Raw genomic sequence first — 21,154 nt, forward strand, 5'->3', positions numbered from 1 at the left:
GCCCCGCAAACACGGCCTTTCATCCGAGTACGTTAGCAGTTATTCAACTATACATGTCTGTCAGAACATTCTTGATGCTAACACAATTTCGAGATATATACGTAAAGCGTGTCACGAGAATTTCACTACACATGCGGCGCAGCATTCATCGCGGCCGGATCAAGCGCCACGAAATGAGATCTGCCACACTGGCTGCCCAACATACACAATCCGCTTAGTGGTAGCTCAATATCAAGTTAATACATGGTGTAGCTTCCTTCTTTACGCACCTAAACTATTATGCGAAAATCAACAAGCCCGAGCGATCGCTCGCCGTAAAACATTCCGTATAGTAGAAGCGAGAACAAGAGCGCGTTATGAAACTATGTCAACGACAAACCGACACTATACCCGAGTCGCCTGCGCTACATGCAGCCGCTTCGCGCTACGAAATGCGCTCACATAATCATGAGCTATTGACGCAAAACATCTTTGCTAAAGCTTACCGTTCAGTGTAGTTGACGTGTGATGCCACAAAGATGACACGCATACACAGACACCAACGCTCAGGCAGACACCGCACACCGGTACAACCGTATACGTGCTTGGCGCACTCGTTGAAATGGCGCACCGCCGCGCATGCGCAAAATCTCCGCGCATGCGCAGGAGCTCCGCGCGCGCGAGCGCGCGCGCTCGGAGGAGTGTGAGCGCCTTTTCCTCCTTCATTTTTTTTTTCGCTCTCTCTCGGCGCGCCATGCGCGCCGGAACGGGTGGCTTTTTCATCTTTATCACCATTATTCATCTTTTTTCGTGGACGAAGGAAATGCGCTGGCAGGTTGTATGACAAACGCTGTGGGCTATCGTATGAGACTGGAACGCTAACTTGAATGCGCTGTTTGTAAAAGCCATTACAGGGCCCTTCAAACGTTTCAGACGCATTATTGCCAGCGTCGATTAGTAATACAGCGTACTTGTAGCATATCTTCCAGCGTACCACCAAATGTGATGCCCACACGTATGTTAGTGCTAATTTTCTGTTCTGGTGATAGGTCAAAGCAATCAGTACAGCATTGAGGTACTCATATGCGTGGCTGCCCAGGCATACCGCCGGCGAAATACTGGGTGGGCTCTGATAATTTGGCACCTATTTTAAGTAAATGAGAAACTTTGATGGGTTTATAGTGCAGGATATCAGTCAACAAAAAACCGCCCTATGTTAGTGACGCAGCCGAGGTATGAAGAAAATGTGAAAAGTATCCGAGAATCGGACGACACACAACGCGAACACCACATGCGCGACATCGGTTCATCGCACATTCACAAAGTCCGCGTTGTCAGCTACAAACATTACGAGTGTCCTTGCTGTTAGCTCGATGCCTGTTTGGAATCCACTTGTAGCTGAAGCTGGCGTTCATAACTACTATTATAACAATTGGATCGGCGTTTTGCTTTCTTTATTCTACTGCCGCAAAAGTGATGCGACAACTGTGAAGACTGTCTTGGGATTGCCGAGACCGACTACGTAGATCATATCATGTGGTCAACAAATGCGGAGGTATACACTATGTGTATACTAATGTCTACAAATAGGCTCTACAGCAATCTCAGCAGTATACAACTTCAGTGGCTTATATCAAACGCAGCTACGTATTATCCACCGGTACCTGCGCTTGGTTACAGCGTACACGGGTTGGGCCCAGATTAACGATGTTTGTCTATTGTTAATCTATAGACATGCAATACCACGACAACTCAGAGGCAGACCAGGTGGTGAATTCACCACCTGGTCTGCCGGCTTTCGCGACTTATTCACCACCTTTGCCACATCATCACCATCTGACCTTCACCAGCTGGTCTCGCGAAGTGTACGTCCGGGAAGCAGCCAGGATTAGGGCCTTCGGGTGCCTGGAAGACCTTTGTGACTCGGACGTTGCCTGTTCCGCCGCGATCCTCGTTCGGTGCAGCTGCACCGAATGACGACTAGCAGTCTGCACGGTTTGCCCGCCGCGCCGGGGTTGCACGCGGTGCCGGTCGCGCATGAACCAGTGCCATATCATCGCCTTCGCAGAGGCCGGGGAGTACGGGAACTCGGCATTACATATTATCGACTTTCTTATATAGACATTCAATACACCAGGAGAGAAAAAGAAATAGAAACCTTAGCCGACTATTATTATTAAATGTCTAATATAGAGAGTCTATAGACAGAGTATGGACAAAAATAGATAGAGACCGTAATCCATTTTTGTCTATAGGTAGTCCATAGAGGGGAAGGATACAATAAAGAAACATACTCCTTATCGACTTTTTTCTATAAACTGTCTATAGACTGCGAGTAGACAAAAGAAATAGAAACCTTATTGACTTTCGTCTATAGAAAGTCTATAGACAAAGTATGGACAAAAATAGATAGAAGCTGTATCGACTTTCGTCTATAGGTAGTCCATAGAGGGGAAGTAGGCAAAAAAGAGCAAACACCTTATCGACTTTTTTCTATAGACCGTCTATAGACTGCGTATAGACAAAAAGAAATAGAAACTTTATCGACTTTCGTCTATAGACAGTCTACAGACTTTGTATCAACAAAAGGCCAAATCTATAGAAAGGAAAGGTCGTCTATAAGAAGTCTATAGACTTTCTATATATAGTCTAAAGTCATTTTTGTAAGGGGAGGCACCAGACGGCGCCCTGTTTCATAACTTCTTCTTTACATTTGCGTTTCCGTACGGTAATCTAAAAGACCTGAAAGAACGCGCACCGTAACCGTAGGGTTAGCGGTGCCGGAAGGGCCGGGGTTGGAAGTGTCCATTGTTGTAGGGGTAGCTGGGCGCAGGCGGCGACCGGAACGGAGCTCCAGGGAGGACAGGAACGCGAGAGGACGTCGGGGTCTTGACGTAACTCCACCACTTTATAATACCGAGACCGATCAAGTTGTCCAGCGCTGTTTATGCCAAAAGAAGGCAACGCCCCAGCTCACGCTTGAAGAACAGGGAAGATGATGATGGCTCTGTACAAATGAAAACGACGAAGTACGTTAATAGTGCTTACAATATATATATATATATATATATATATATATATATATATATATATATATATATATATATATATATATATATATATATATATGCTCAAGACGGTCAAGTAGACAAAGAATATTGGCGTTGAAAAGGGTTAAAAAGGGTCTTGTCGTGTGCTTCCATCTCTCGATTTTCCATCGGAAGTGCGCATGATTGCCAAGAAACTCGACCACATATTCTCCTTACTGCGTGTATTGAATTGAATAGAATTGAATTGAAGTTTATTCTCCTTGAACAAATACGCAAGGAAGGTTATCATAGGAAGGTGCACAGTTATCACAACAACATTGATTAATATTTCGCATATCCAATAATCTGGCATCAGCATACGTGCCTCGAATTATATTTTGTATGATCGTGCAAAGTTATTCAACATGAAGAGTACATGACACGTGGCCTTCACTTGCAAAGTCTCCGCGAGAGCGGAGCCGAGGCAGCGCAGAAAGCGACAGCTGAAACGATACTGCAAGAATTTAATTGACCCCAAGTATAAAAGAAAACAAATACGCCACTCAAGAACGCACGGAAAGTACATACGAATGTGCAGGTGAAAAGCGACTCAGAACAATAGCGCGATGATATACAAGAACTGAGAAAGCCATCGGTACTAGCGAGACGTCCCACAGGACGTGTTGTCGACGTGTTCGTTTCTCTGTACGAGTCCATATTCGCGCTTGCGCCCGAGATTGCGCTGTGACGTTCAATCAACAGTCGTTATGCAGTGAAGACATGTCCCGTTCCAGCTGACGCTGGTAGCAACGGTGACTGTACTACTGAAGTACCACGGTGGATGTAGTGCTCTTGCACGGTTGTGGTACGCTCCGGATGGCTAGCTGTCGCCGCCACTGCCAGTGTCCACAATCGTAGTGTTCCATTGGTGTAGCCGAGCCGCGGCCATGCCGGACCGCTCCTGCTTGCCCGCAACCAAGAACGCGTTGCTGAAATTCCACACAACAGAACCAAAGTCGCTGGCATTGCGTCCTACTCCGAGCGGCGATCCCGCGTCGACGCAAGACCCATTCGCCGGCGGCAACGAAATCTCGACGCTGACCGAGCCGTCATCGCTCGTCCCGGTGCCGCCAGCGGCCGCCACCTGCTCGCCACCGCTGAGCTTGTCGGCTTTGGTCCAGCGGTGCACGATGTAGTTACGCTCTTCCTCGACGTTCTTCTTCAGCTTGCCGTACCTGTCGAGCGTGTAGACCAGGACGCAGGTGAGCCCCACGATGGAGACGCCCAGCGCGGTGATGACCCCGTACTGGCCCTCGCGGTCTAGCAGCACTACCGGAGGGCTCATTCGTGGCTGCACCTCGGGTTCCACGGGGCCCGCTAACTGCTGGCCATGCTGGAAAACGCTGTGCAACTGCGAAGCCGTGACGAAAGTTGTCGTGGAAGTTGCGTCCGCGGCTGCAGTTGTCTCCGGCATTACGCGGGCCTGCCGCATGTAGTCCTTCGCTGATGCTGATGTTGATCTAGATGTAGATGTAGCAGATGTAGAGCCTGGATGTCAGTGACACGTATCCGCTCTTGGGGATTGGCCAAGAAGTATACGTAGATGCAGATCCTTGTGATATATCGGCATTCCCTAGAACGGCGGCCGCTGTGCGCGCGCTCCGCGGGCTCTACTTGTTCTTCTTCCCTCTCTTCCGTCTTGTCTTGTCTTGTCTTGTCTTGTGTCCCAGACAGTGGCGCATATCCACTATGGGGGATTGGCCAAGAAGCAGGCGGTTTTTCGTATGCTTAGTAGTAAAGCCAAACTAGATTTAAATTGTGGAGCGTGAGACTAGAACTGTAATGTAGACGTATGATGAAAATATTCCTGGTTCCTGAGGCTGATTTTTTGACACATGGCTCGCATCCACGGTGGTAACCGGCCGTATATCGAGATCTGAATTGACCAGAAAGAAACGTCGAAAATATTGGAGACATCTGGAATGAAAGTAATTCTCGCCAAGAGACGAGAACAAGCAGCGAGGAAAAGGTACTGGTGGTCGGAACTAGGCTATAGCGAGGTCTATTAACACTAAGGCTAGTATTTAAAATACATAATTAGTTTGTTCAAAAGTCATCTACACAATGCGAGGAGGCCCTGGTTTTGCCCTGATGCTTCGGTTTATTAATGCGAATAGCATTTTTGCCTACTGCAGCCGTTTTGGATCTATCTATCTATCTATCTATCTATCTATCTATCTATCTATCTATCTATCTATCTATCTATCTATCTATCTATCTATCTATCTATCTATCTATCTATCTATCTATCTATCTATCTATCTATCTATCTATCTATCTATCTATCTATCTATCTATCTATCTATCTATCTATCTATCTATCTATCTATCTATCTATCTATCTATCTATCTATCTATCTATCTATCTATCTATCTATCTATCTATCTATCTATCTATCTATCTATCTATCTATCTATCTATCTAATCTTACGCAGATGTATACTGGTCCAGGCTGTTTACCAGCTTGGATGCCTATGTGTGTGCTCGTAGTCTTGATGTCGTGGTGATTCATTGCATTGTCGTCATTCCAGGTTCGTCATCCAACTTTCCTTATGCCTACGCGTGGTCGCGCCTTTTGCGCCAACCAGCGGCCGAATTTGCGTTACAGCACTGAGTGCGTACTCGTGGCCGTGATGCCGTCGCCGTCGATATATCGTCTTCAGTCCAGCTTTGTCATCCAACTCTCGTCATTTCGTCGTCTTCACGCCATCGTGGCTATGCACTCGTCATGCGTTCTTTGTCACACTGCCGTCGGGATGCCACCGTGGTTTTCCCACCATCGTCATTCCAGCTTCGTCATGCGACTTTCGTCCATCGACCGTAATTTTTGCTCAGTTCTAGTCATACCCCTGTCTTCGTGCCGTCGTCTTCAGCAGCCCCATCGTCGTCACTTCAATGACGTCATCCCATTGTAGTAGGCCGTAATCGCGTCATCATCGTGCCACCGCCCCCATTCAATACGCACGCACCAATCCTTTTTTGTCATTCTCTCGTAATCGCGCTGCCGTCGTTCAATGGTGCTTATGCCGCCGTTGTCCCGCCATCGTCGACACTGCGTCGCCGTCAGACAGGAGCTATCATTCGTCCTTTGTCATACCGTCGTCATCATGACGTCATGGTCGTGCCATCGTCGTAACTTCTGCTTCGTCTTCCAACTCTTGTCATACCGTCGTTGTCACGCCATCATCAAATCAAATCAAATCAAGTTTATTTCAACATACAACTGATGCTGAGGACCGTGGTTCACAGGACTCGTGGTTCAGTCGACGACACGCCACTGTCGTCGCACGTTCGGCGTCGTTCAAACGTCCTCATGCCTTAATTCTCAAGCCATCGTCGCCATTGCATCGCTGTCGTACAGTCGTCGTGATGATTTCGTTGTAATAGCGTCGTCGTGAGGGCCTCACGTTCCTTCCGTCGTCTTCATTCTGACTTCGTCATCCAGCTCTCTTCACGCCATCCTCGTCACACAGTCGTCTTCTTACCATTGTCTTCATGCCATCGATCGTCATGCTTTCGTATTACGAATATGTCATTACTTCACTAACGTCATCCCGTTGTGATCATGCCGTCGTCCGTTATACGACCTTCGTCGACCCATCATTGTCATATACTGTAGAAGGATCGACATTTGGGCGAGTTGGTACTGGTTGAACATCTTGAAGGGGCAGCGCAAAAAGACGATGACAGAAGGCAGGAACACACAGGACAGCGCTGTCCTGTGTGTTCCTGCCTTCTGTCATCGTCTTTTTGCGCTGCCCCTTCAAAATATTCATCATTGTCATTCCTTCTTCATCATTACACCGTCATCACTGCATCGGCTTTGCACAGTCGTCGGCATGCCGCCATGTTTGTGGGAGGCCTTGCCAGGCGAGTACTGTAGCAAAGTGTGACTCCACCGGATTGTGTCGCATGTAGCCGTCACAGCGGAATTTCCTAAACAACTTATACAGATGTTCAATAAAGGTTACTTCATAAATACAGTGTGTAGGTATACATTGCTCGAGTGGTGGTCGCATTAACGTCCACAGTCGATCATGGTGAGACGAGTATTGTACATTTTTTATTGTCCCTGTGTATGTACGCGTTATATTATTGTCGTTCGCATTGTTGCTTGGTTTTTTCTTTGTTTTTGTTATGAGACATCGTTCTGCGTAATAGTGCTTTAGGAGTCTTTGTAATGTGTTGTTATTCTGACTTGTATGTGATGGCGCAACTTTGTTGTAGCTATGTTGTATATTGTTGTATGTTGGATGTTGTAACTGCATGTGGTCTGCACCCCATAGTCAAGGGCCAATGAGTAGTAGGCCCGTATACGTGCGCCAACATCTCCTTGTATCTTGTCAACAATAATAAAAAAGGAAACAACTGAAACATGCATTCACCTTCAGTGAGTACATGCTTCTTTTAGAACGGCGGACCGCTGTTTGAGAGTCGTTGCTGCGTGCATGTTGCCGTTCTTCTTGCGTAATAGGCACCTCCCTTCTGAAGAGTAGGCTGGCGTTGTGCCCCTTTCGGTGGCAGTTGTTAGCCTGCTCCTCGCTTTCCCTTTCCTGTTAAATGTATATATATTTCAAAACAAATAATAATGATAACAACAACAACAACAACAACAATGGACACTTTGAGTTCGGGAGAGAGATTGTGGAGAGGACAAAGTACTATTTTCTGCACCTTTTAGCGAGCACGTCTGAGCACCTTGGAGAAAGAAAGGGGGCCACAAAGAGGAAAGAGAAGAGTGGATCGTCGCGGTGACAGGACCCAAGGTTGACAGCGTAGGAACGGTGGCGCATTTAGAAGTTAGACACCAGCCCGCGTCCTCTAGTAAATATAAGGACGTGCCTTAAGGCGGAGCTCTGGTGCCGGCCGGGGAATAGCATATCCGACGCCCACACCGAGGACACGGTCATGCACGAAAGAGTACAACTCGCTTGTTCGAGGGTTGTACAAAAAGCGCGGCCAGTGTCATTATTCGTTGGTTAGCTACACATGCGAAGAGGAATTGGGCTCACCTCGCGATGAAGCCTTTCAGTACGTGCCGCATAGCGTGCTCCTCAAGGAGCGAAATGGCGCGTGGGTCGAGGAGGTTGTGAACGCGCGTAGCGGGCATGCCGCGAAAGAAAGGAATTTCGGAATACCGTTCACGGGTGCAGGAGTATAGCGATAGCGTACGCTTGTTGAGAATTTAAAACGGCGATCGCGGTTTCTAGCGCAGGAGCTCCTGAGCGAAAGAGACGTGCTGGTCCTTCCCATGGACGTGACCAAGTTCGACGAGCACCTCAAGCTCTTCGAGAAGGTACTCGAGAGGTTCGGCCGCCTCGACATCCTCGTCAACTGCGCGGGTCGTTCCCAGTCGGCCCGGTTCCAGGACATCAGCATGGAGGTGCGTCGCCACATGCATGCCCGGCGTCATTTTGCCGCCCCTCTGACGTAGTGTAACGTAGTGTGACGTAGCGTTGTAGCGATGGGGAAGAACCGAATTTTGTCAGCATTGCGAGTTTAGAAACTTGACGCTAAGGCGAACTATACCTTGTGCCCAGAGAGATAAGCAACGATAAAATCGCAGCCACGGTGGCGAACACAGTCGTCGGTCGGTCGTCGAATGTGATCTCACAGGTTTGTCAGCTAATCTGTATATATAGGGTGTCCTAGCTAACTTTAGCCTAGCTGTTCAATGCAAAAAAAAAAAACGTTGAAAAGAATGGGTAGGGCGCGAGAAGATACGATTTCAAGAACTCGGTGTTGGGTCGCCAGAAGTCTAATGAACGAACACCGTATGTTCTGCAGGGTGTTCCAGCTAACTTTGGCCAGAGTTCAAAAATTATGCGAATAGAACCAAGGTAATTATGTTTGCCGCCGCTTGGAGTTTTGCTCAACCTATTCTTTCATTTTCTTAAATATTATAATTTGATGAAAAAGTGTCAACGACAAAATTCTAGATCGACACGAAAAACCCCGAGTACAGCTTTCTGTTGCTCAGTACGTGCTACGTGAAAGTGTTTTTCCGAGCGTGAAAGAAGCCCGCGAATACACGCAAAATTGCAGCGCGACTGGGCGCTCGAGGCACTTGAGCTTGAGAAAGTAAGTTCCAAGTAAGCTGCAGCATCCGGTATGGGGCTTTGTGCTTCAGCTGGGCTGCATGCTGGTCACATAACATTTCTTCAGCGTTTCGCGCTGACAACTACTTAATTCTATTACATAAATTTCATGATTAAATAGGTCTTGACATTCGAGGTTTACGTGCGCCGCTAGATCAGAATGACCTTGGCGCAAAGAATGTTTCGTCGTGACCGGCTGTGTTAACCTTATTTTAACCTTATAGCGCAAGCTTGACAGGGACAAGAGAAGGCACATCTGACACAAACAGCGCTAACTTTCAACAACCGATTTATTTCTCGCTCTCGTCGCTATATATACACCCTCGAACCGTCATACAGCACGTGTAAAATTTTTGAAAAAAAAAAAGATACGAACTGGGAACCACACGTAGGCAGTTTCTTGACTCGCATATTGACAGACATGTACACGTTCAACGCGAACAAAGCTAATTCAGCTCTTTTGAAGATAATGAAATGGAAGGTTTACTGACTCAAAAGAGCTCAATTATCTTTGTTCGCGTTAAACGTGTACATGTCTGTGAATAAGTGAGTCAAGAAACTGCCTACGTGTGGTTCGCAGTTTATATTATTTGTTTTTTTTTCCTCAAAAAGTTTACACGTGCTGTATGACGGTTCGAGGTTGTATATATAGCGACGAGAACGAGAAATAAATCTGTTGAAAGTTAGCGCTGTGTGTGTCAGATGTGCCTTCTGTTGTCCGTGTCAAGCTTGCGCTATAACAAAATAAGATATGCCGTACCAACAAGCCCCTATTGCTATCCTCATCGGCTGTGTTAAGTATTACAAATATAGAATATTCTTTGTGATGTTCTGAAAGCAGTGCGACGGTGTACGTCAATGATTGAATGAGTGCAATTGTTGCCATACGCCAAATCTGGTATGACAATACTAGGCTGAAATAATAAACCACAATGTTGCTCGAAGCTAAAGGGTTGGGGTTGAGACAAATCCATGTGCTTCTATGTACGCGTCCTTCCCATTGGCTGGATGAAGCGATGTAACGGCAACGCGGGTGTGCACTGGTGATACGTTATGAATTGTGGTTAGTGCTCCGTTATAAGTTACACCTAAGTACAGATTTTCAAAGACTAAAGGCTGTACATAGCGCAAATAAACGCATTACCTTGCGTCAACGTTTCTGCTGGTGTACTTCGAGGGAATGTAGTGGAATGCTGTAGGGACGATGAACAGCCGTTACGGCGTCTGCCGTCTTTGCGGACTACGCGATCTTTTGCGTTGCATATTTCGTCCCTTGGCAGGTCCACAAGGCCATGTTTGACCTGAACGTGTTCAGCCACGTGCATCTGACTCAGACCGTGATTCCACACTGGCTAGAGCGGAGGAGCGGTCACGTGGTCGTGATCACCAGCGTCGCCGGCAAGATCGGTGAGCGCTTCGATGAGCGTGTTTTGCGTCTGTCAATTGGGGGCGGAAATTGGGGTGTTGTTATCGCTTCCGCTGTTGCGTCCCGTCCTTCGAGGCACAGCAAGTCGTGGTACACGGTGAACCTTAATAGCAATGCTTCACGAACGTTTGACCAAGACGGATCCCGTTTGCCAGTTATTCGAGGGTTACCATCGGAACACTAACTACTGTAAAAGCAAAATGCATGCACGCGAACACCCGCTTTCGATTAGAGTTATTGCAATGAAATATATTAAAGGTTACCACCATTCTGTTTTAGGCGCATTTAATCTCATTAGGATCATACAATCAATCAGTCTTCAAAGCTTGGGAACTTTAGCTCGGGAACAACTACTGATTTCCCTATTAAATGCAGGCAAAGCGCAGAAATCCTCTCGAGTCAATCGCTAGGTCAACTTGAATGGTCTGTCCCATTTGAGAGAGAAAGGTGAATTCCAGCAACTCTAGGAAGCAGAATTTTGAATTAGCCCCTCATACTATAATAAAAAAATTGCCGAAATTTTTTTAAAAATTGAAGCGCGAAGTTTGCAAATCCGCAACAGTGCACCAGAAGCAGATATCGCAATTATGTAGCCTGCATCATGTAACCTGCAAATGCCAGAACACCTGTGTAACGTGCGTTGTCTGCACCCTAAAGAAACCCAGGAGGACGAAATTATTTGAGGAGTCCCTCACTTCGCGTGCCTCGTACGGTGATCCCTAAAATTCAAATTCATTGGAAGTGTCATTGGGAAGTTTGTTTTCTGCGGTTGCAAAACGCGGGGGTTTTCAGCACATTTCTAAGTGCGAACGTTTCTCAGAAACATAACATTCATAGAAGATAGCATTTCTAAAACATTACAGTTCAGTTCGAAGTTACAAGACGCTGGCTGTATAGTCTCTTTCGGACCGCATTTTTGGCATCGCGGTGTAACGCCTCAACGTCAGTGCGTTTCACGTGAGTTATTCGCGCGACACAAATCTCGCAAGTCATGCTTGGCTGCAGTGATACGGTTATTCGCTGAATTTACGACGCTTATTCCGAAAATATGTCGATGCGCTATAGAATTACGCTACGTAAGAAAAAAAAAAGTGATGAGAAGTCTGCCCTCGCGCAAGCTCTCTTGTCAGGCCCTTTTGTTTCGGCTTATTCAGCCGGTCGATTTGCATTGAAATTCTTTAAACTGATGATTTGAGAGTTCTCAGCTCCATGAGCTACATATTGCTATAACAAACAGCGGCGGGAACAAAAGCAAAAGAAGGAAAAGAAAACCGTGAACGAAAACAGTCGAGTATGGTCGGACACTGAAGGGGTGCTTGAATAAGACAGATATTTTGGGAAAAATAAAGCTGCATTTTAATCCTCGCAGTGCCTTTATTGCCACGTCTGTTTGCTTATTTTGATTGCAACAACTTATGCGCACTTTGAATGCCTTCTGCCCAGCGCTGCCCGACTCGGCCACATACAACGCGACCAAGGCGGCTTTGCACGTAAGTTCCGCTTTTGCATCGATTGTTAAAGGTTCATCCCCATACGTCAGAGAGCGCCACGCGTATGATTAGTCTCGTTTCTTGTTACTCTTGACAACGGCTGCTGAATGCATCGGCGGGACAAAAAAAAAGTGCAAGAAAAGAATCGCTCCATAAATGCTCGTGTAGGTTGAAGCAATTCGCAATCCGGTTTAATCCCGCATAGGACTGCGCACTTCTGAAAAAGTTCACAAAGTGTCCGGAAACCCGCTAAATTTCCGGCTGCTTGCTGATTGGAAACAACCTAATTAAGAGCAGGCTGCAGATGCCCTCGAAATAATGTTCTGGCTATACGTTATACTACGCCACGTGACATGGCGCATGCACAGTTTGGCATACAGTCATCGTCGTATGCATTTCGTTTTAGCTGTATTGCTTTCTACGAAGACTCTTGTGCCTTTTTACAAAGTTCCTTACACAGGACGCCGGACACTGACGATCGCACACGCTGGTGGTGAAAGAAATTTTGTACTTGTTTGTTTCTATAATATGTGTTGCCTGACCTCTCATCTCCACCCCAGCCCCTGGCAGTCTGTTGCAAAAATTCTTAGTAATGTGCGTGGCTGGGCGAGGGAAAACATGCCAGAAATGAGAACATACATACATACATACATACATACATACATACATACATACATACATACATACATACATACATACATACATGTATGTATGTCCGCCTCCGTTGTACGCGGGTACAACGGGACCAGAAGCTGACCGCGACATTCCTTTGCAGATTATACTCTCGTCCCTTTCACGAACTTTTCACTCTTCAGGTGTCCTCTTATTGTGGTTCTTCTTTCTTCATTTCTGTTCCTTTTCTGACCCCTCCTTTTTTGAGGCAGACGTGCGTTGAGTCCTTCCTGGAGGCAATAATGCGTTTCGCTCGTTTTATTTGTGCTTACGCTTAATCCTGATAGCAGGAACAGCCATGGCACAGAGAGCACGTGTAGGTTTTCTTGATGACCCCTCGTTCTTTTTGTCGGGATGCGCGCAGGGTTACTTCGAAGGCCTCTGGTCCGAGGTGTTCGACAAGGGAATCAACGTCACTCTGGTCTGTCCTGGACCCGTGGCCACGCCCATCCGCCAGAAGTGCTTCAGCGACGTGCTGGGAAAGACCGAGAGCTTCAAGCCGGCGCCGGCGGGCAAGAGCAACAAGATGGCGCCCAGCCGCGCCGCTCAGCTCATCGTGCTCGCGGTGGCCAACAAGCTCGAGGAGATCTGGTTCGGCCCGCAGCCGTTTGTCGTGTACGCCTACCTGGCCCAGTACTTCCCCACAATATTCAGGAGGTACGTCTGTTTGAGCAAAGTTGAAAGCTTTGCACCCAGGCAGTCGGTTAGGCCTTGCTTAATACGGCACTTGTCACATCACCGAAGCTGATACGAGAAACCTGCAAGTGCGCTTGTCCTTACATCTTGTCTGATCTAAGCAAGATGGCGGACCTCCGGCTAGAATCGTAATTATTTCGCCAGCGCGGAGACTGGGGACACTCGTTCCAGCCAACCCGGGTTTCCTGAAACGTCCGAGCTTTGAAATCACGTGTCCATAGCTTTAACATTGCTGTTAGCAGGAACGCGACCACCTTAAATTTATTAGGGCAAGTTAGGTGTGCGGGAAAGTCTGCTAACGCAATTCTGCATACTGTCTAACCACCTGTAAAAGTACCGTGTTGACCGGCTGCCCTTCTACCACAGAATCACCGAAGCGTCCTCCTTCAGAGAGACGGTTACATGTAGTGTCCGGTGAGGTCTGTCGGCCGGGTCGAATCGCGGAGTTCGGGCTGAACCGAGGAAGTCGGATCGGCTACAGTGTCTCTTCCGTTGCACGCAGCTGGCTCTGGCCCCGGCAATACAGGGAAAGCCAAACGTGGGCTTTCTGAACTAGTGGAACGCTTCTGCAATTTTTCACAGCACGACCTATTAGTATGCAGTTTGCGACTCGGACCATGTAAGGCAAGGGAATCATAGGAAATATGTTATGTTGCGTGGCTCGTACGTCGCGCATTTCACGCATGTAAGGACCACTGCATTAATGGGCATACGTAACAGCACCAAAAATGTGCAAATATAATCGGTAAACGATTGAATTTGTAAGTCATTGGATCATTACCGTCTCGGGAGTAACCCTTGTGCTTCTCTCCTCGCAGGCGCGTCGTCCCGTCGATCTACCAGAAGGACCACATCGCGAAGCTGCGCGATGGCTGAGCCATGGGACTTTGTTAATGTTTTCAATCTGTGTCAATCATTCCATTCGCCAAAGAGAATGCGGATGACTTAGAACCCGCCTCCAGAGCACCTTGATAAGAGTTCACCGCGCGTAATTAACGTTGTGTAAATAAAGAATAACTTGCGTAAAAAAAGCTACAAGTAATCAACACTTGTCTTCCTCATTTTTTTCTCCGTTCTATAACAATATGATTGGTCTGCTTTGTGCAGCACACCAATGAGTACACTTAATGTCACTCACGACTGAGCCAGGTACGCTGATATAGGCATGCGCTTTGACTTACAGCTCGGTAGTGTGTACCCCGAGCAAACAAGCTCACAGCCTTTTGTAAGAATATATCGATTTGTGTGTTTAAATAAAAGCTCGTTCTCCGACCCATTCCCGTTACCGTTGGCGTTGACGATACCTGTCAATATTTCCTTCTGTCTCTTCGTCTTATTTCTAAGACGTTCATGCCAAGCAGCTTCCTCTCTTCAATATAACTGTCGTAAACCTTGCCTTAATTTCTTAATTCTTTTCTATCCGAATTCCTTTCGTGTACTATCTTATCCCCTCCTAACTCATTCTTCCTTCAAACCTGTGGCGCATTATAGAACAGCCCAAGGCTACCTTCGGTGCTCCCGCCTATCTAAACCTACGTGACCTCGGATTTTGTCGTCGTATAGACGACAGATTTCATCATCTTTAGAATTAAATCAGAAGAGATAAGCGAGAAGTTGGCGAGTCAGGATAGTTGGTTAAAGTTAATGTCGAACAAATCTCGAAGCGCATCGGCACACGGACAAAAATTTTACAGAATAGACATACGATAGCAACGCACAAGTGGAAACAATCGGAGCATGGCAAGCTCAATACACTCATATGAAAGGTAGTGAATCGGGCCTTCGGCTCCCGATCACCCCACGGAGGCATCGACTCCTTGAGCTCGGCGTGTACAATACGCTCGAAGAGACAGGAGAGAGTGCAGGTGAGACGATTGACCACCACCACGACGGGCCGTCGCATCTTGCGCCAGCTCGGCTACTTTCCCCTGAACACCCAGGATCCATCGGAGTTTACGCCGGTACCCCGCGAGCTCCGCGACCTGATTACGATTGCATTCATTCAGCGAAATGTACGTCTGGAACACAATCAAGGTAGGTGCCTAGCCCGGGCGACCGCATTTTTCAAACGCATAGACAAGAAAGCGGACGGCGTCACTTCCGTGGACGCCACCGCCTACCGATCGATGCAACCGAGCCTTCGTCGCCGTCGTGGTCTCGTCCTCGCAGCGGACACTAAACGCTGCCACGGTACTCGCATGCGACCCCGAGGTGGCCGGAGCAAGTGGCCATAGCCCTTGCAATGCTCGACGATTACGGCAAGCTGAAGAAGAACGTTGAGGAAGAGCGTAACTACATCGTGAACCGCTGGATCAGAACCGCGGCCGACGAGCTCAAAGGTGGCGAGTAGGCGGCGGCCGTTGGCGGCCCCGGCACGAGCGATGGCGGCTCAGTCACCGTCGAGATTCCGATGCCGCCGGCGAATGGGTCTTGCGTCGACACAGCATCGCCGCTCAGATTAGGGCGCAATGCCAGCGACTTTGCTGCTGTTGTGAGGAATTTCAGCAACGCGTTCTTCGTTGCAGGCAAGCAGGAGCGGTCCGGCACGGCCACGGCTCGCCTGAAACACTGGAACACTACGACTGTGAGCAGTGGCAGTGGCGACGACAGCTAGCCATCTGGAGCTGCCGCAACCGGTAAAGAGTACTATAGCCATCATAGTACCATAAACACCGTGGTACTTCAGTACTACTGCCATTGTGGCTACCAACGTCGGCTGGAACGGCACACGTCATCACTGCATCACAAAGGTTGATTGAACGTCGCGTCGCGATCTCCCACATGGGAGCGACTATGAACTCGTGCAGAAAAGCGAACACGTCGAGAACACGTCCTGTAGAATGTCGGACTAGTGCAGATGGCTTCCTTAGTTCGTGCCTATCATCATAGCGCTATCGTTTTCTGTCGCTTTTCACCCGCACATTCGCATGCATTTCCGTGCGTTCTTGAATGGTGTGTTCTCTTCTATACACCAGGTCAATGAAACTATTGCAGTGTCGTTTCAACTGTCTCTTTCTGCGCTGCCTCGGCTCCACTATCGCGGAGTCTTGGTAAGTTAAGGCCATGTGTCATGCACTCTTCATGTTGAATAATTTTGCACGACCATTCGGGATGCAATACAAGCCCGCGTATGCTCATGCCAGATTATTGGACATGCCAAATATTAATCGATTTTCGAATGGTAACCATGAGATACACGCAGTAAAGAGGATGAGTGGTCTAGTTGGTTGGCATTCATGCGTACTTCCGATGGAAAATCAGTGGTGCGATCTTATGCGCGTTCCAAAATCGAACGGAGGCGGTCCGTTCTTTACGTCACGAAATAGGCGGTCCGTACCGTTACGTTCGTCCGATAGCAGACGACACGGAATAATTGACAGCGGATGTCACGTCACAATTGACGTCATGGCGTTCGTCACGGTTCAAATTGACCAATCGTGTGCGGCTCGGTGGAACAGACCGCCTCCGTTCTATTTTGGAACGCATACTAGATCGCGCCCCTAGAGACAGGAGCACAGGACAAGATACTTTTTAATGCGAATATCATTCCTTGTTTACTTCAGCGGTTTTGAGTGCCCGTCCTTCCTTCCTTCCTTCCTTCCTTCCTTCCTTCCTTCCTTCCTTCCTTCCTTCCTTCCTTCCTTCCTTCCTTCCTTCCTTCCTTCCTTCCTTCCTTCTGTCTGCCTGCCTGCTTGGCCTGCTAGGTGTGTGCTCCTGGTTGTGATGTCGTCTTGGTCGTTTCATTGTCGTCGTTCTAGCTTCGTGATCTTGCTCGTCATACCGTTGTCGTCACGCCATCATCGCCATGCGGTCGTTTCACCATCGTCAACACTTCAGTGTCCTCATTCTATTCTTGTCATACCTTTGTCGCCATAACCCGCCGTGGTTGCTCAGTGGCTGTGGTGTTGGGCTGCTGAGCACGACGTTGCGGGATCGAATCCCGGCAACGGCGGCCGCATATCGACGGGGGCGAAATGCGAAAACACCCGCGGGTACTTAGATTCAGGTGCACGTTAAAGAACTCCAGGCGGTCGAAATTTCTGGAGCCCTCCACTGTACGGCGTGTCTCATAATCAGAAAGTGGTTTTGGCACGTAAAACCCCATAATTAATTGATTAATTCGTCGCCGTACCACCTTCATCGATCCTTCGGCGTCATTCCTTGTCCGTCATTTTACGGCAATAGTGCGGTCGGCACGAAATCGTGATTATGCCACTGTTGGTATGCCATCCTCGCTATTGCGCCGTATAGTCACGCAGACGCTATCATGCATCCCTTTTCACACCGGTGTCGTCATGCCGTGTCTTGGTCATGCCATCGTCGTTATTCCCTCTTCTTCATCCAGTTGTCACACCATCGTCATCACTCCATTGTTGTCACATAATCGTCGTCATCTCATTGTCCTCCCGTGGTCGTCGTCACGTATTCGTCTCATACTACCGCCATAATTTCAATACCAACATCTCATCATCGTTACACAGCTGTCCTTATACGCATTTGTCGTTCCATCGATATCGTTCCTTCTTCATTCCATTGTCTCTGCGTCGGAGTCATACAGTCGCCGTCATGCCTCGGTGCCCATGTGCGACGTTGGCAAGGGAGTGCCGTAGGAAAGTGGGACGATATCGCGGCATGTGGCACGTATAGCTAAATCAGCGAAAGACCCGATTACCGCTGGACGCGTTAAAGAAACGTGACTTCAGGAACATGGTGTGTCGCTACGTTTTCGATCGCTATTCTCGTTGCCGTCGACAGTCATCGTGAGAGGCGTACTCTCGTAACTTTTGAAACTGCGTCGAATCTTGCTGAAAATCCTTGACATAACACCTGTTTGCTTCAATACGTTTAGCAGTCGTTGGGAAGTTCACTTATGTGGAATATGTTCGTCTCTCTGTGCCTGTCTAACCTTCTTTACGCGAACTTGGGTAACTGGGAATGTGCCACGGGTATGATGCCGCTCGTCAATGACATTAAAATAAAATAAAATAAAGTAATGAAAGTATAAGGGTGAAATCTGTATTTATTGTTTGTTGAATATATATGCAGACAGAATTGTCCTAACATGTATCGACACGCGCAACGCGCGGGCTTAGCAGTGACGCCTTAGATGGCGCAGCGTGACCAGCGAGTGAGTGGAAGCACTTTATTGGAGGTGCGGCGAGGACGCGAACTCGTCGGACACCCAGCTAGTCCGGCAAGTCTAGCCCATTGGCCCGGTCGCGGGCACGCCGGACAGCCGGGGTTTGCTTGTTTAGATCGGGGCTACGCTGAAGCGAGTCCCATTCCTCCTTGCTGAACTTGAAGTATCTCGACCCGCACTCCCAGAGCATGTATGCTAGAGATGGAGGTCGTCCCGCAGGACGGGCAGGCGTCGTCGCTATATTCGTCTCGGTAGATTTCGTGTAGGCGGGCCAGACATGGGTATGTCCCGGTCTGTGCGAGTCCAAGAGAAACGGCTGGCGTCCTATTAAACTTGGGGTGAGGGGGTGGAAAGGCCCTTCTAGACATGCAGAAGAATTTCATAACCTCGTTGTGAGTAGCGGGAGCGTCCCTGTGGCCGTTGGGGGGAAGGGAGTAAGTGCTCCTTATATGTATATATCGCCATAATTTAAATATCAACGTATATACATGTAAATTGTGTTTCTCACTCGCTCAGGTCTCTCCTCAGCACTCACTTCTTCGTGTTTCTCACTCTTTTCTTGAGCTTTGTGTCCTCCTTCCCTTTTCAAGTGCAGGGTAGCAAACCTGGCTACCCTGCACTTGAAGTACCCTCCCTGCTCTTACCTTACGATTTCTCCGCTTATATGTGTCTCGCCTTCATGTTCGTCACTATCATCATCACCATCATAATCAAAGGATTGATCATCATTATCAATAAAACGAAAGGAAGGGAAGAAAAGAGAGAACGAGAGCAAGAAGAGCTCGCGCGGACGCCAACGTTCGAGGCTCCCCGACTGCGACCGGCGAGTTACAGGAATAGTCGTCATTGCGCCACAGTTGCCCGACGTTTTTACAGCATCATCAGGAGCTTGCCGGCACCACGGAACCCGAGGTGCAGGCACGGCTCAGCTTTCCGGTCGGGCCGGTGCACATGGAGGGCCTGCACGTGATCGTCGCCGTGCTGGGCGTCTGCCTCCTGGAATGCGTCTGCGTCCTGGCCTACTCGATCGGCAACTACGTCAAGATGAAGAAGAACGCCGAGGAAGTGCGCAGTTACATAGCGCGCCACGGTACCAGGGCGGCTGTCGACGAGCTCAGCGGTGGTAAGCAGACTGCCGCTGCTGGCGATGCCGGGATGAGTGACGGCCGCTCGGTCACTGTCGAGATTCTGATTCCGATGGCGTCGGCGAATGGGTCAAACGCTGACGCGGCAACGTCGCATGGAGCAGAACGCAGTACCGGTGACTTTGCTTCTGTGGTGCCGGGTGTAAGCTACAGGTCCGTCATTGCACCCAGCAGGAGGAGTCCGCTGCGGCCGTGGTTGATGTGCAACACTGAAACACTATGACTGCTGGCCATGGCTGCGGCAACGGCAGCTCGTCGTCTGGAGTAGCCGCAACTGCTCACGAGAGTACTACCACCATGGCGGCGGCCAGCGTCATCTGGAGGGGCACATGTCATTGCGTCATGGAAGACGATTGAACTTTCATTCATTCATTCATTCATTCATTCATTCATTCATTCATTCATTCATTCATTCATTCATTCATTCATTCATTCATAAATTCATTTATTTATCCAAATTTCTTTGTACAGGGTGGATTTACTGGTCAATCTAAGCACGCAGTGCTTGTAAAATGGCCAGGCAGTTGGTGAAACAACATAATAAATTCATATTGCCACAATTAATACATTCTCTCGCATATACACACTGAACACCATCCAATGCAGCAAACAAAAACAAAAACAAAAAATAACAAGCATTTTGAGTTCCTGTTTTTTTTTTCTTTCATTACACAATGTTGTCACGAAAAACATCAAAGTCAAAACATCAAAGCGATACATAAATACACCAGTCACTTACAGGGCTACAACTCAATTCTTTAAACTGCTGAATTCAAAATTATACACAGGTATCGAAGCAAGAACAAACAAAAGTTGAAAACAAAGCCGGTAAACAATTCCGTATGAGTCAACTGGCTTTACCTACTAAATGTTTATTGAGCTTGCACACCAATTTCTGATTGCTTTATTCATTTTTCGTTTCGTGTTTATTGTACATAATTCATCACTCAATTGATTAAATACTGAAGGGACATAGTAGTTACGGATTCTTTTTCCACAGTGAGTGTAGACACGTGGTTTCACGTACCTCTCAGTTTGTCGCAATGTCACGTTCTTTTTTACGGCAACCCTGAATTCTTTGCTGAAATAGTGATTCTTCAAAACTACATAATTAAATAGTTCTTTCACTGGTAGTATACCCAGGGCTTGGTATCTTTCCCTTGTACCTGCGCTATCTAACGCTGTGCCGTAGGTTATGTTCTTGAGTATTTTACGAATTACGCGATTTATTTCTTGTTTTTTGTTTTCAGAGCAAGTGCCGTATAATGTAATGCCATACATAATGCCATACATACCATGGCGCAAGTAATGCCTCCTTGCGGCCAAGAACTCACTCGCGAACAGGACTTCGCCTATGGCTTCCTACTGGAGCGACGATCAACGGCGTAGAGAACCGAACATGTGCAGAACACAGTTTG

The 21,154-nt window shown here is 47.9% G+C and overlaps 1 protein-coding gene across 1 annotated transcript in view; it reads left to right on the plus strand.

Moving 5' to 3' along the window:
• LOC139047488 (dehydrogenase/reductase SDR family member 7-like) overlaps positions 1-14,728 on the plus strand; it is a 28,795-nt gene extending 14,067 nt beyond the window's left edge. The window contains exons 3-7 of the mRNA XM_070521297.1: positions 8,280-8,452; positions 10,448-10,574; positions 12,037-12,083; positions 13,120-13,412; positions 14,270-14,728. Of these exons, the coding sequence (XP_070377398.1) occupies positions 8,280-8,452; positions 10,448-10,574; positions 12,037-12,083; positions 13,120-13,412; positions 14,270-14,327 (698 nt within the window). The 3' untranslated portion in view covers positions 14,328-14,728. The remainder of the gene's footprint in view (positions 1-8,279; positions 8,453-10,447; positions 10,575-12,036; positions 12,084-13,119; positions 13,413-14,269) is intronic.
• Positions 14,729-21,154: the final 6,426 nt, after the last annotated feature.

Source organism: Dermacentor albipictus, chromosome 7 (assembly GCF_038994185.2).
Source record: "Dermacentor albipictus isolate Rhodes 1998 colony chromosome 7, USDA_Dalb.pri_finalv2, whole genome shotgun sequence".
Lineage (NCBI taxonomy): Eukaryota > Metazoa > Arthropoda > Arachnida > Ixodida > Ixodidae > Dermacentor > Dermacentor albipictus.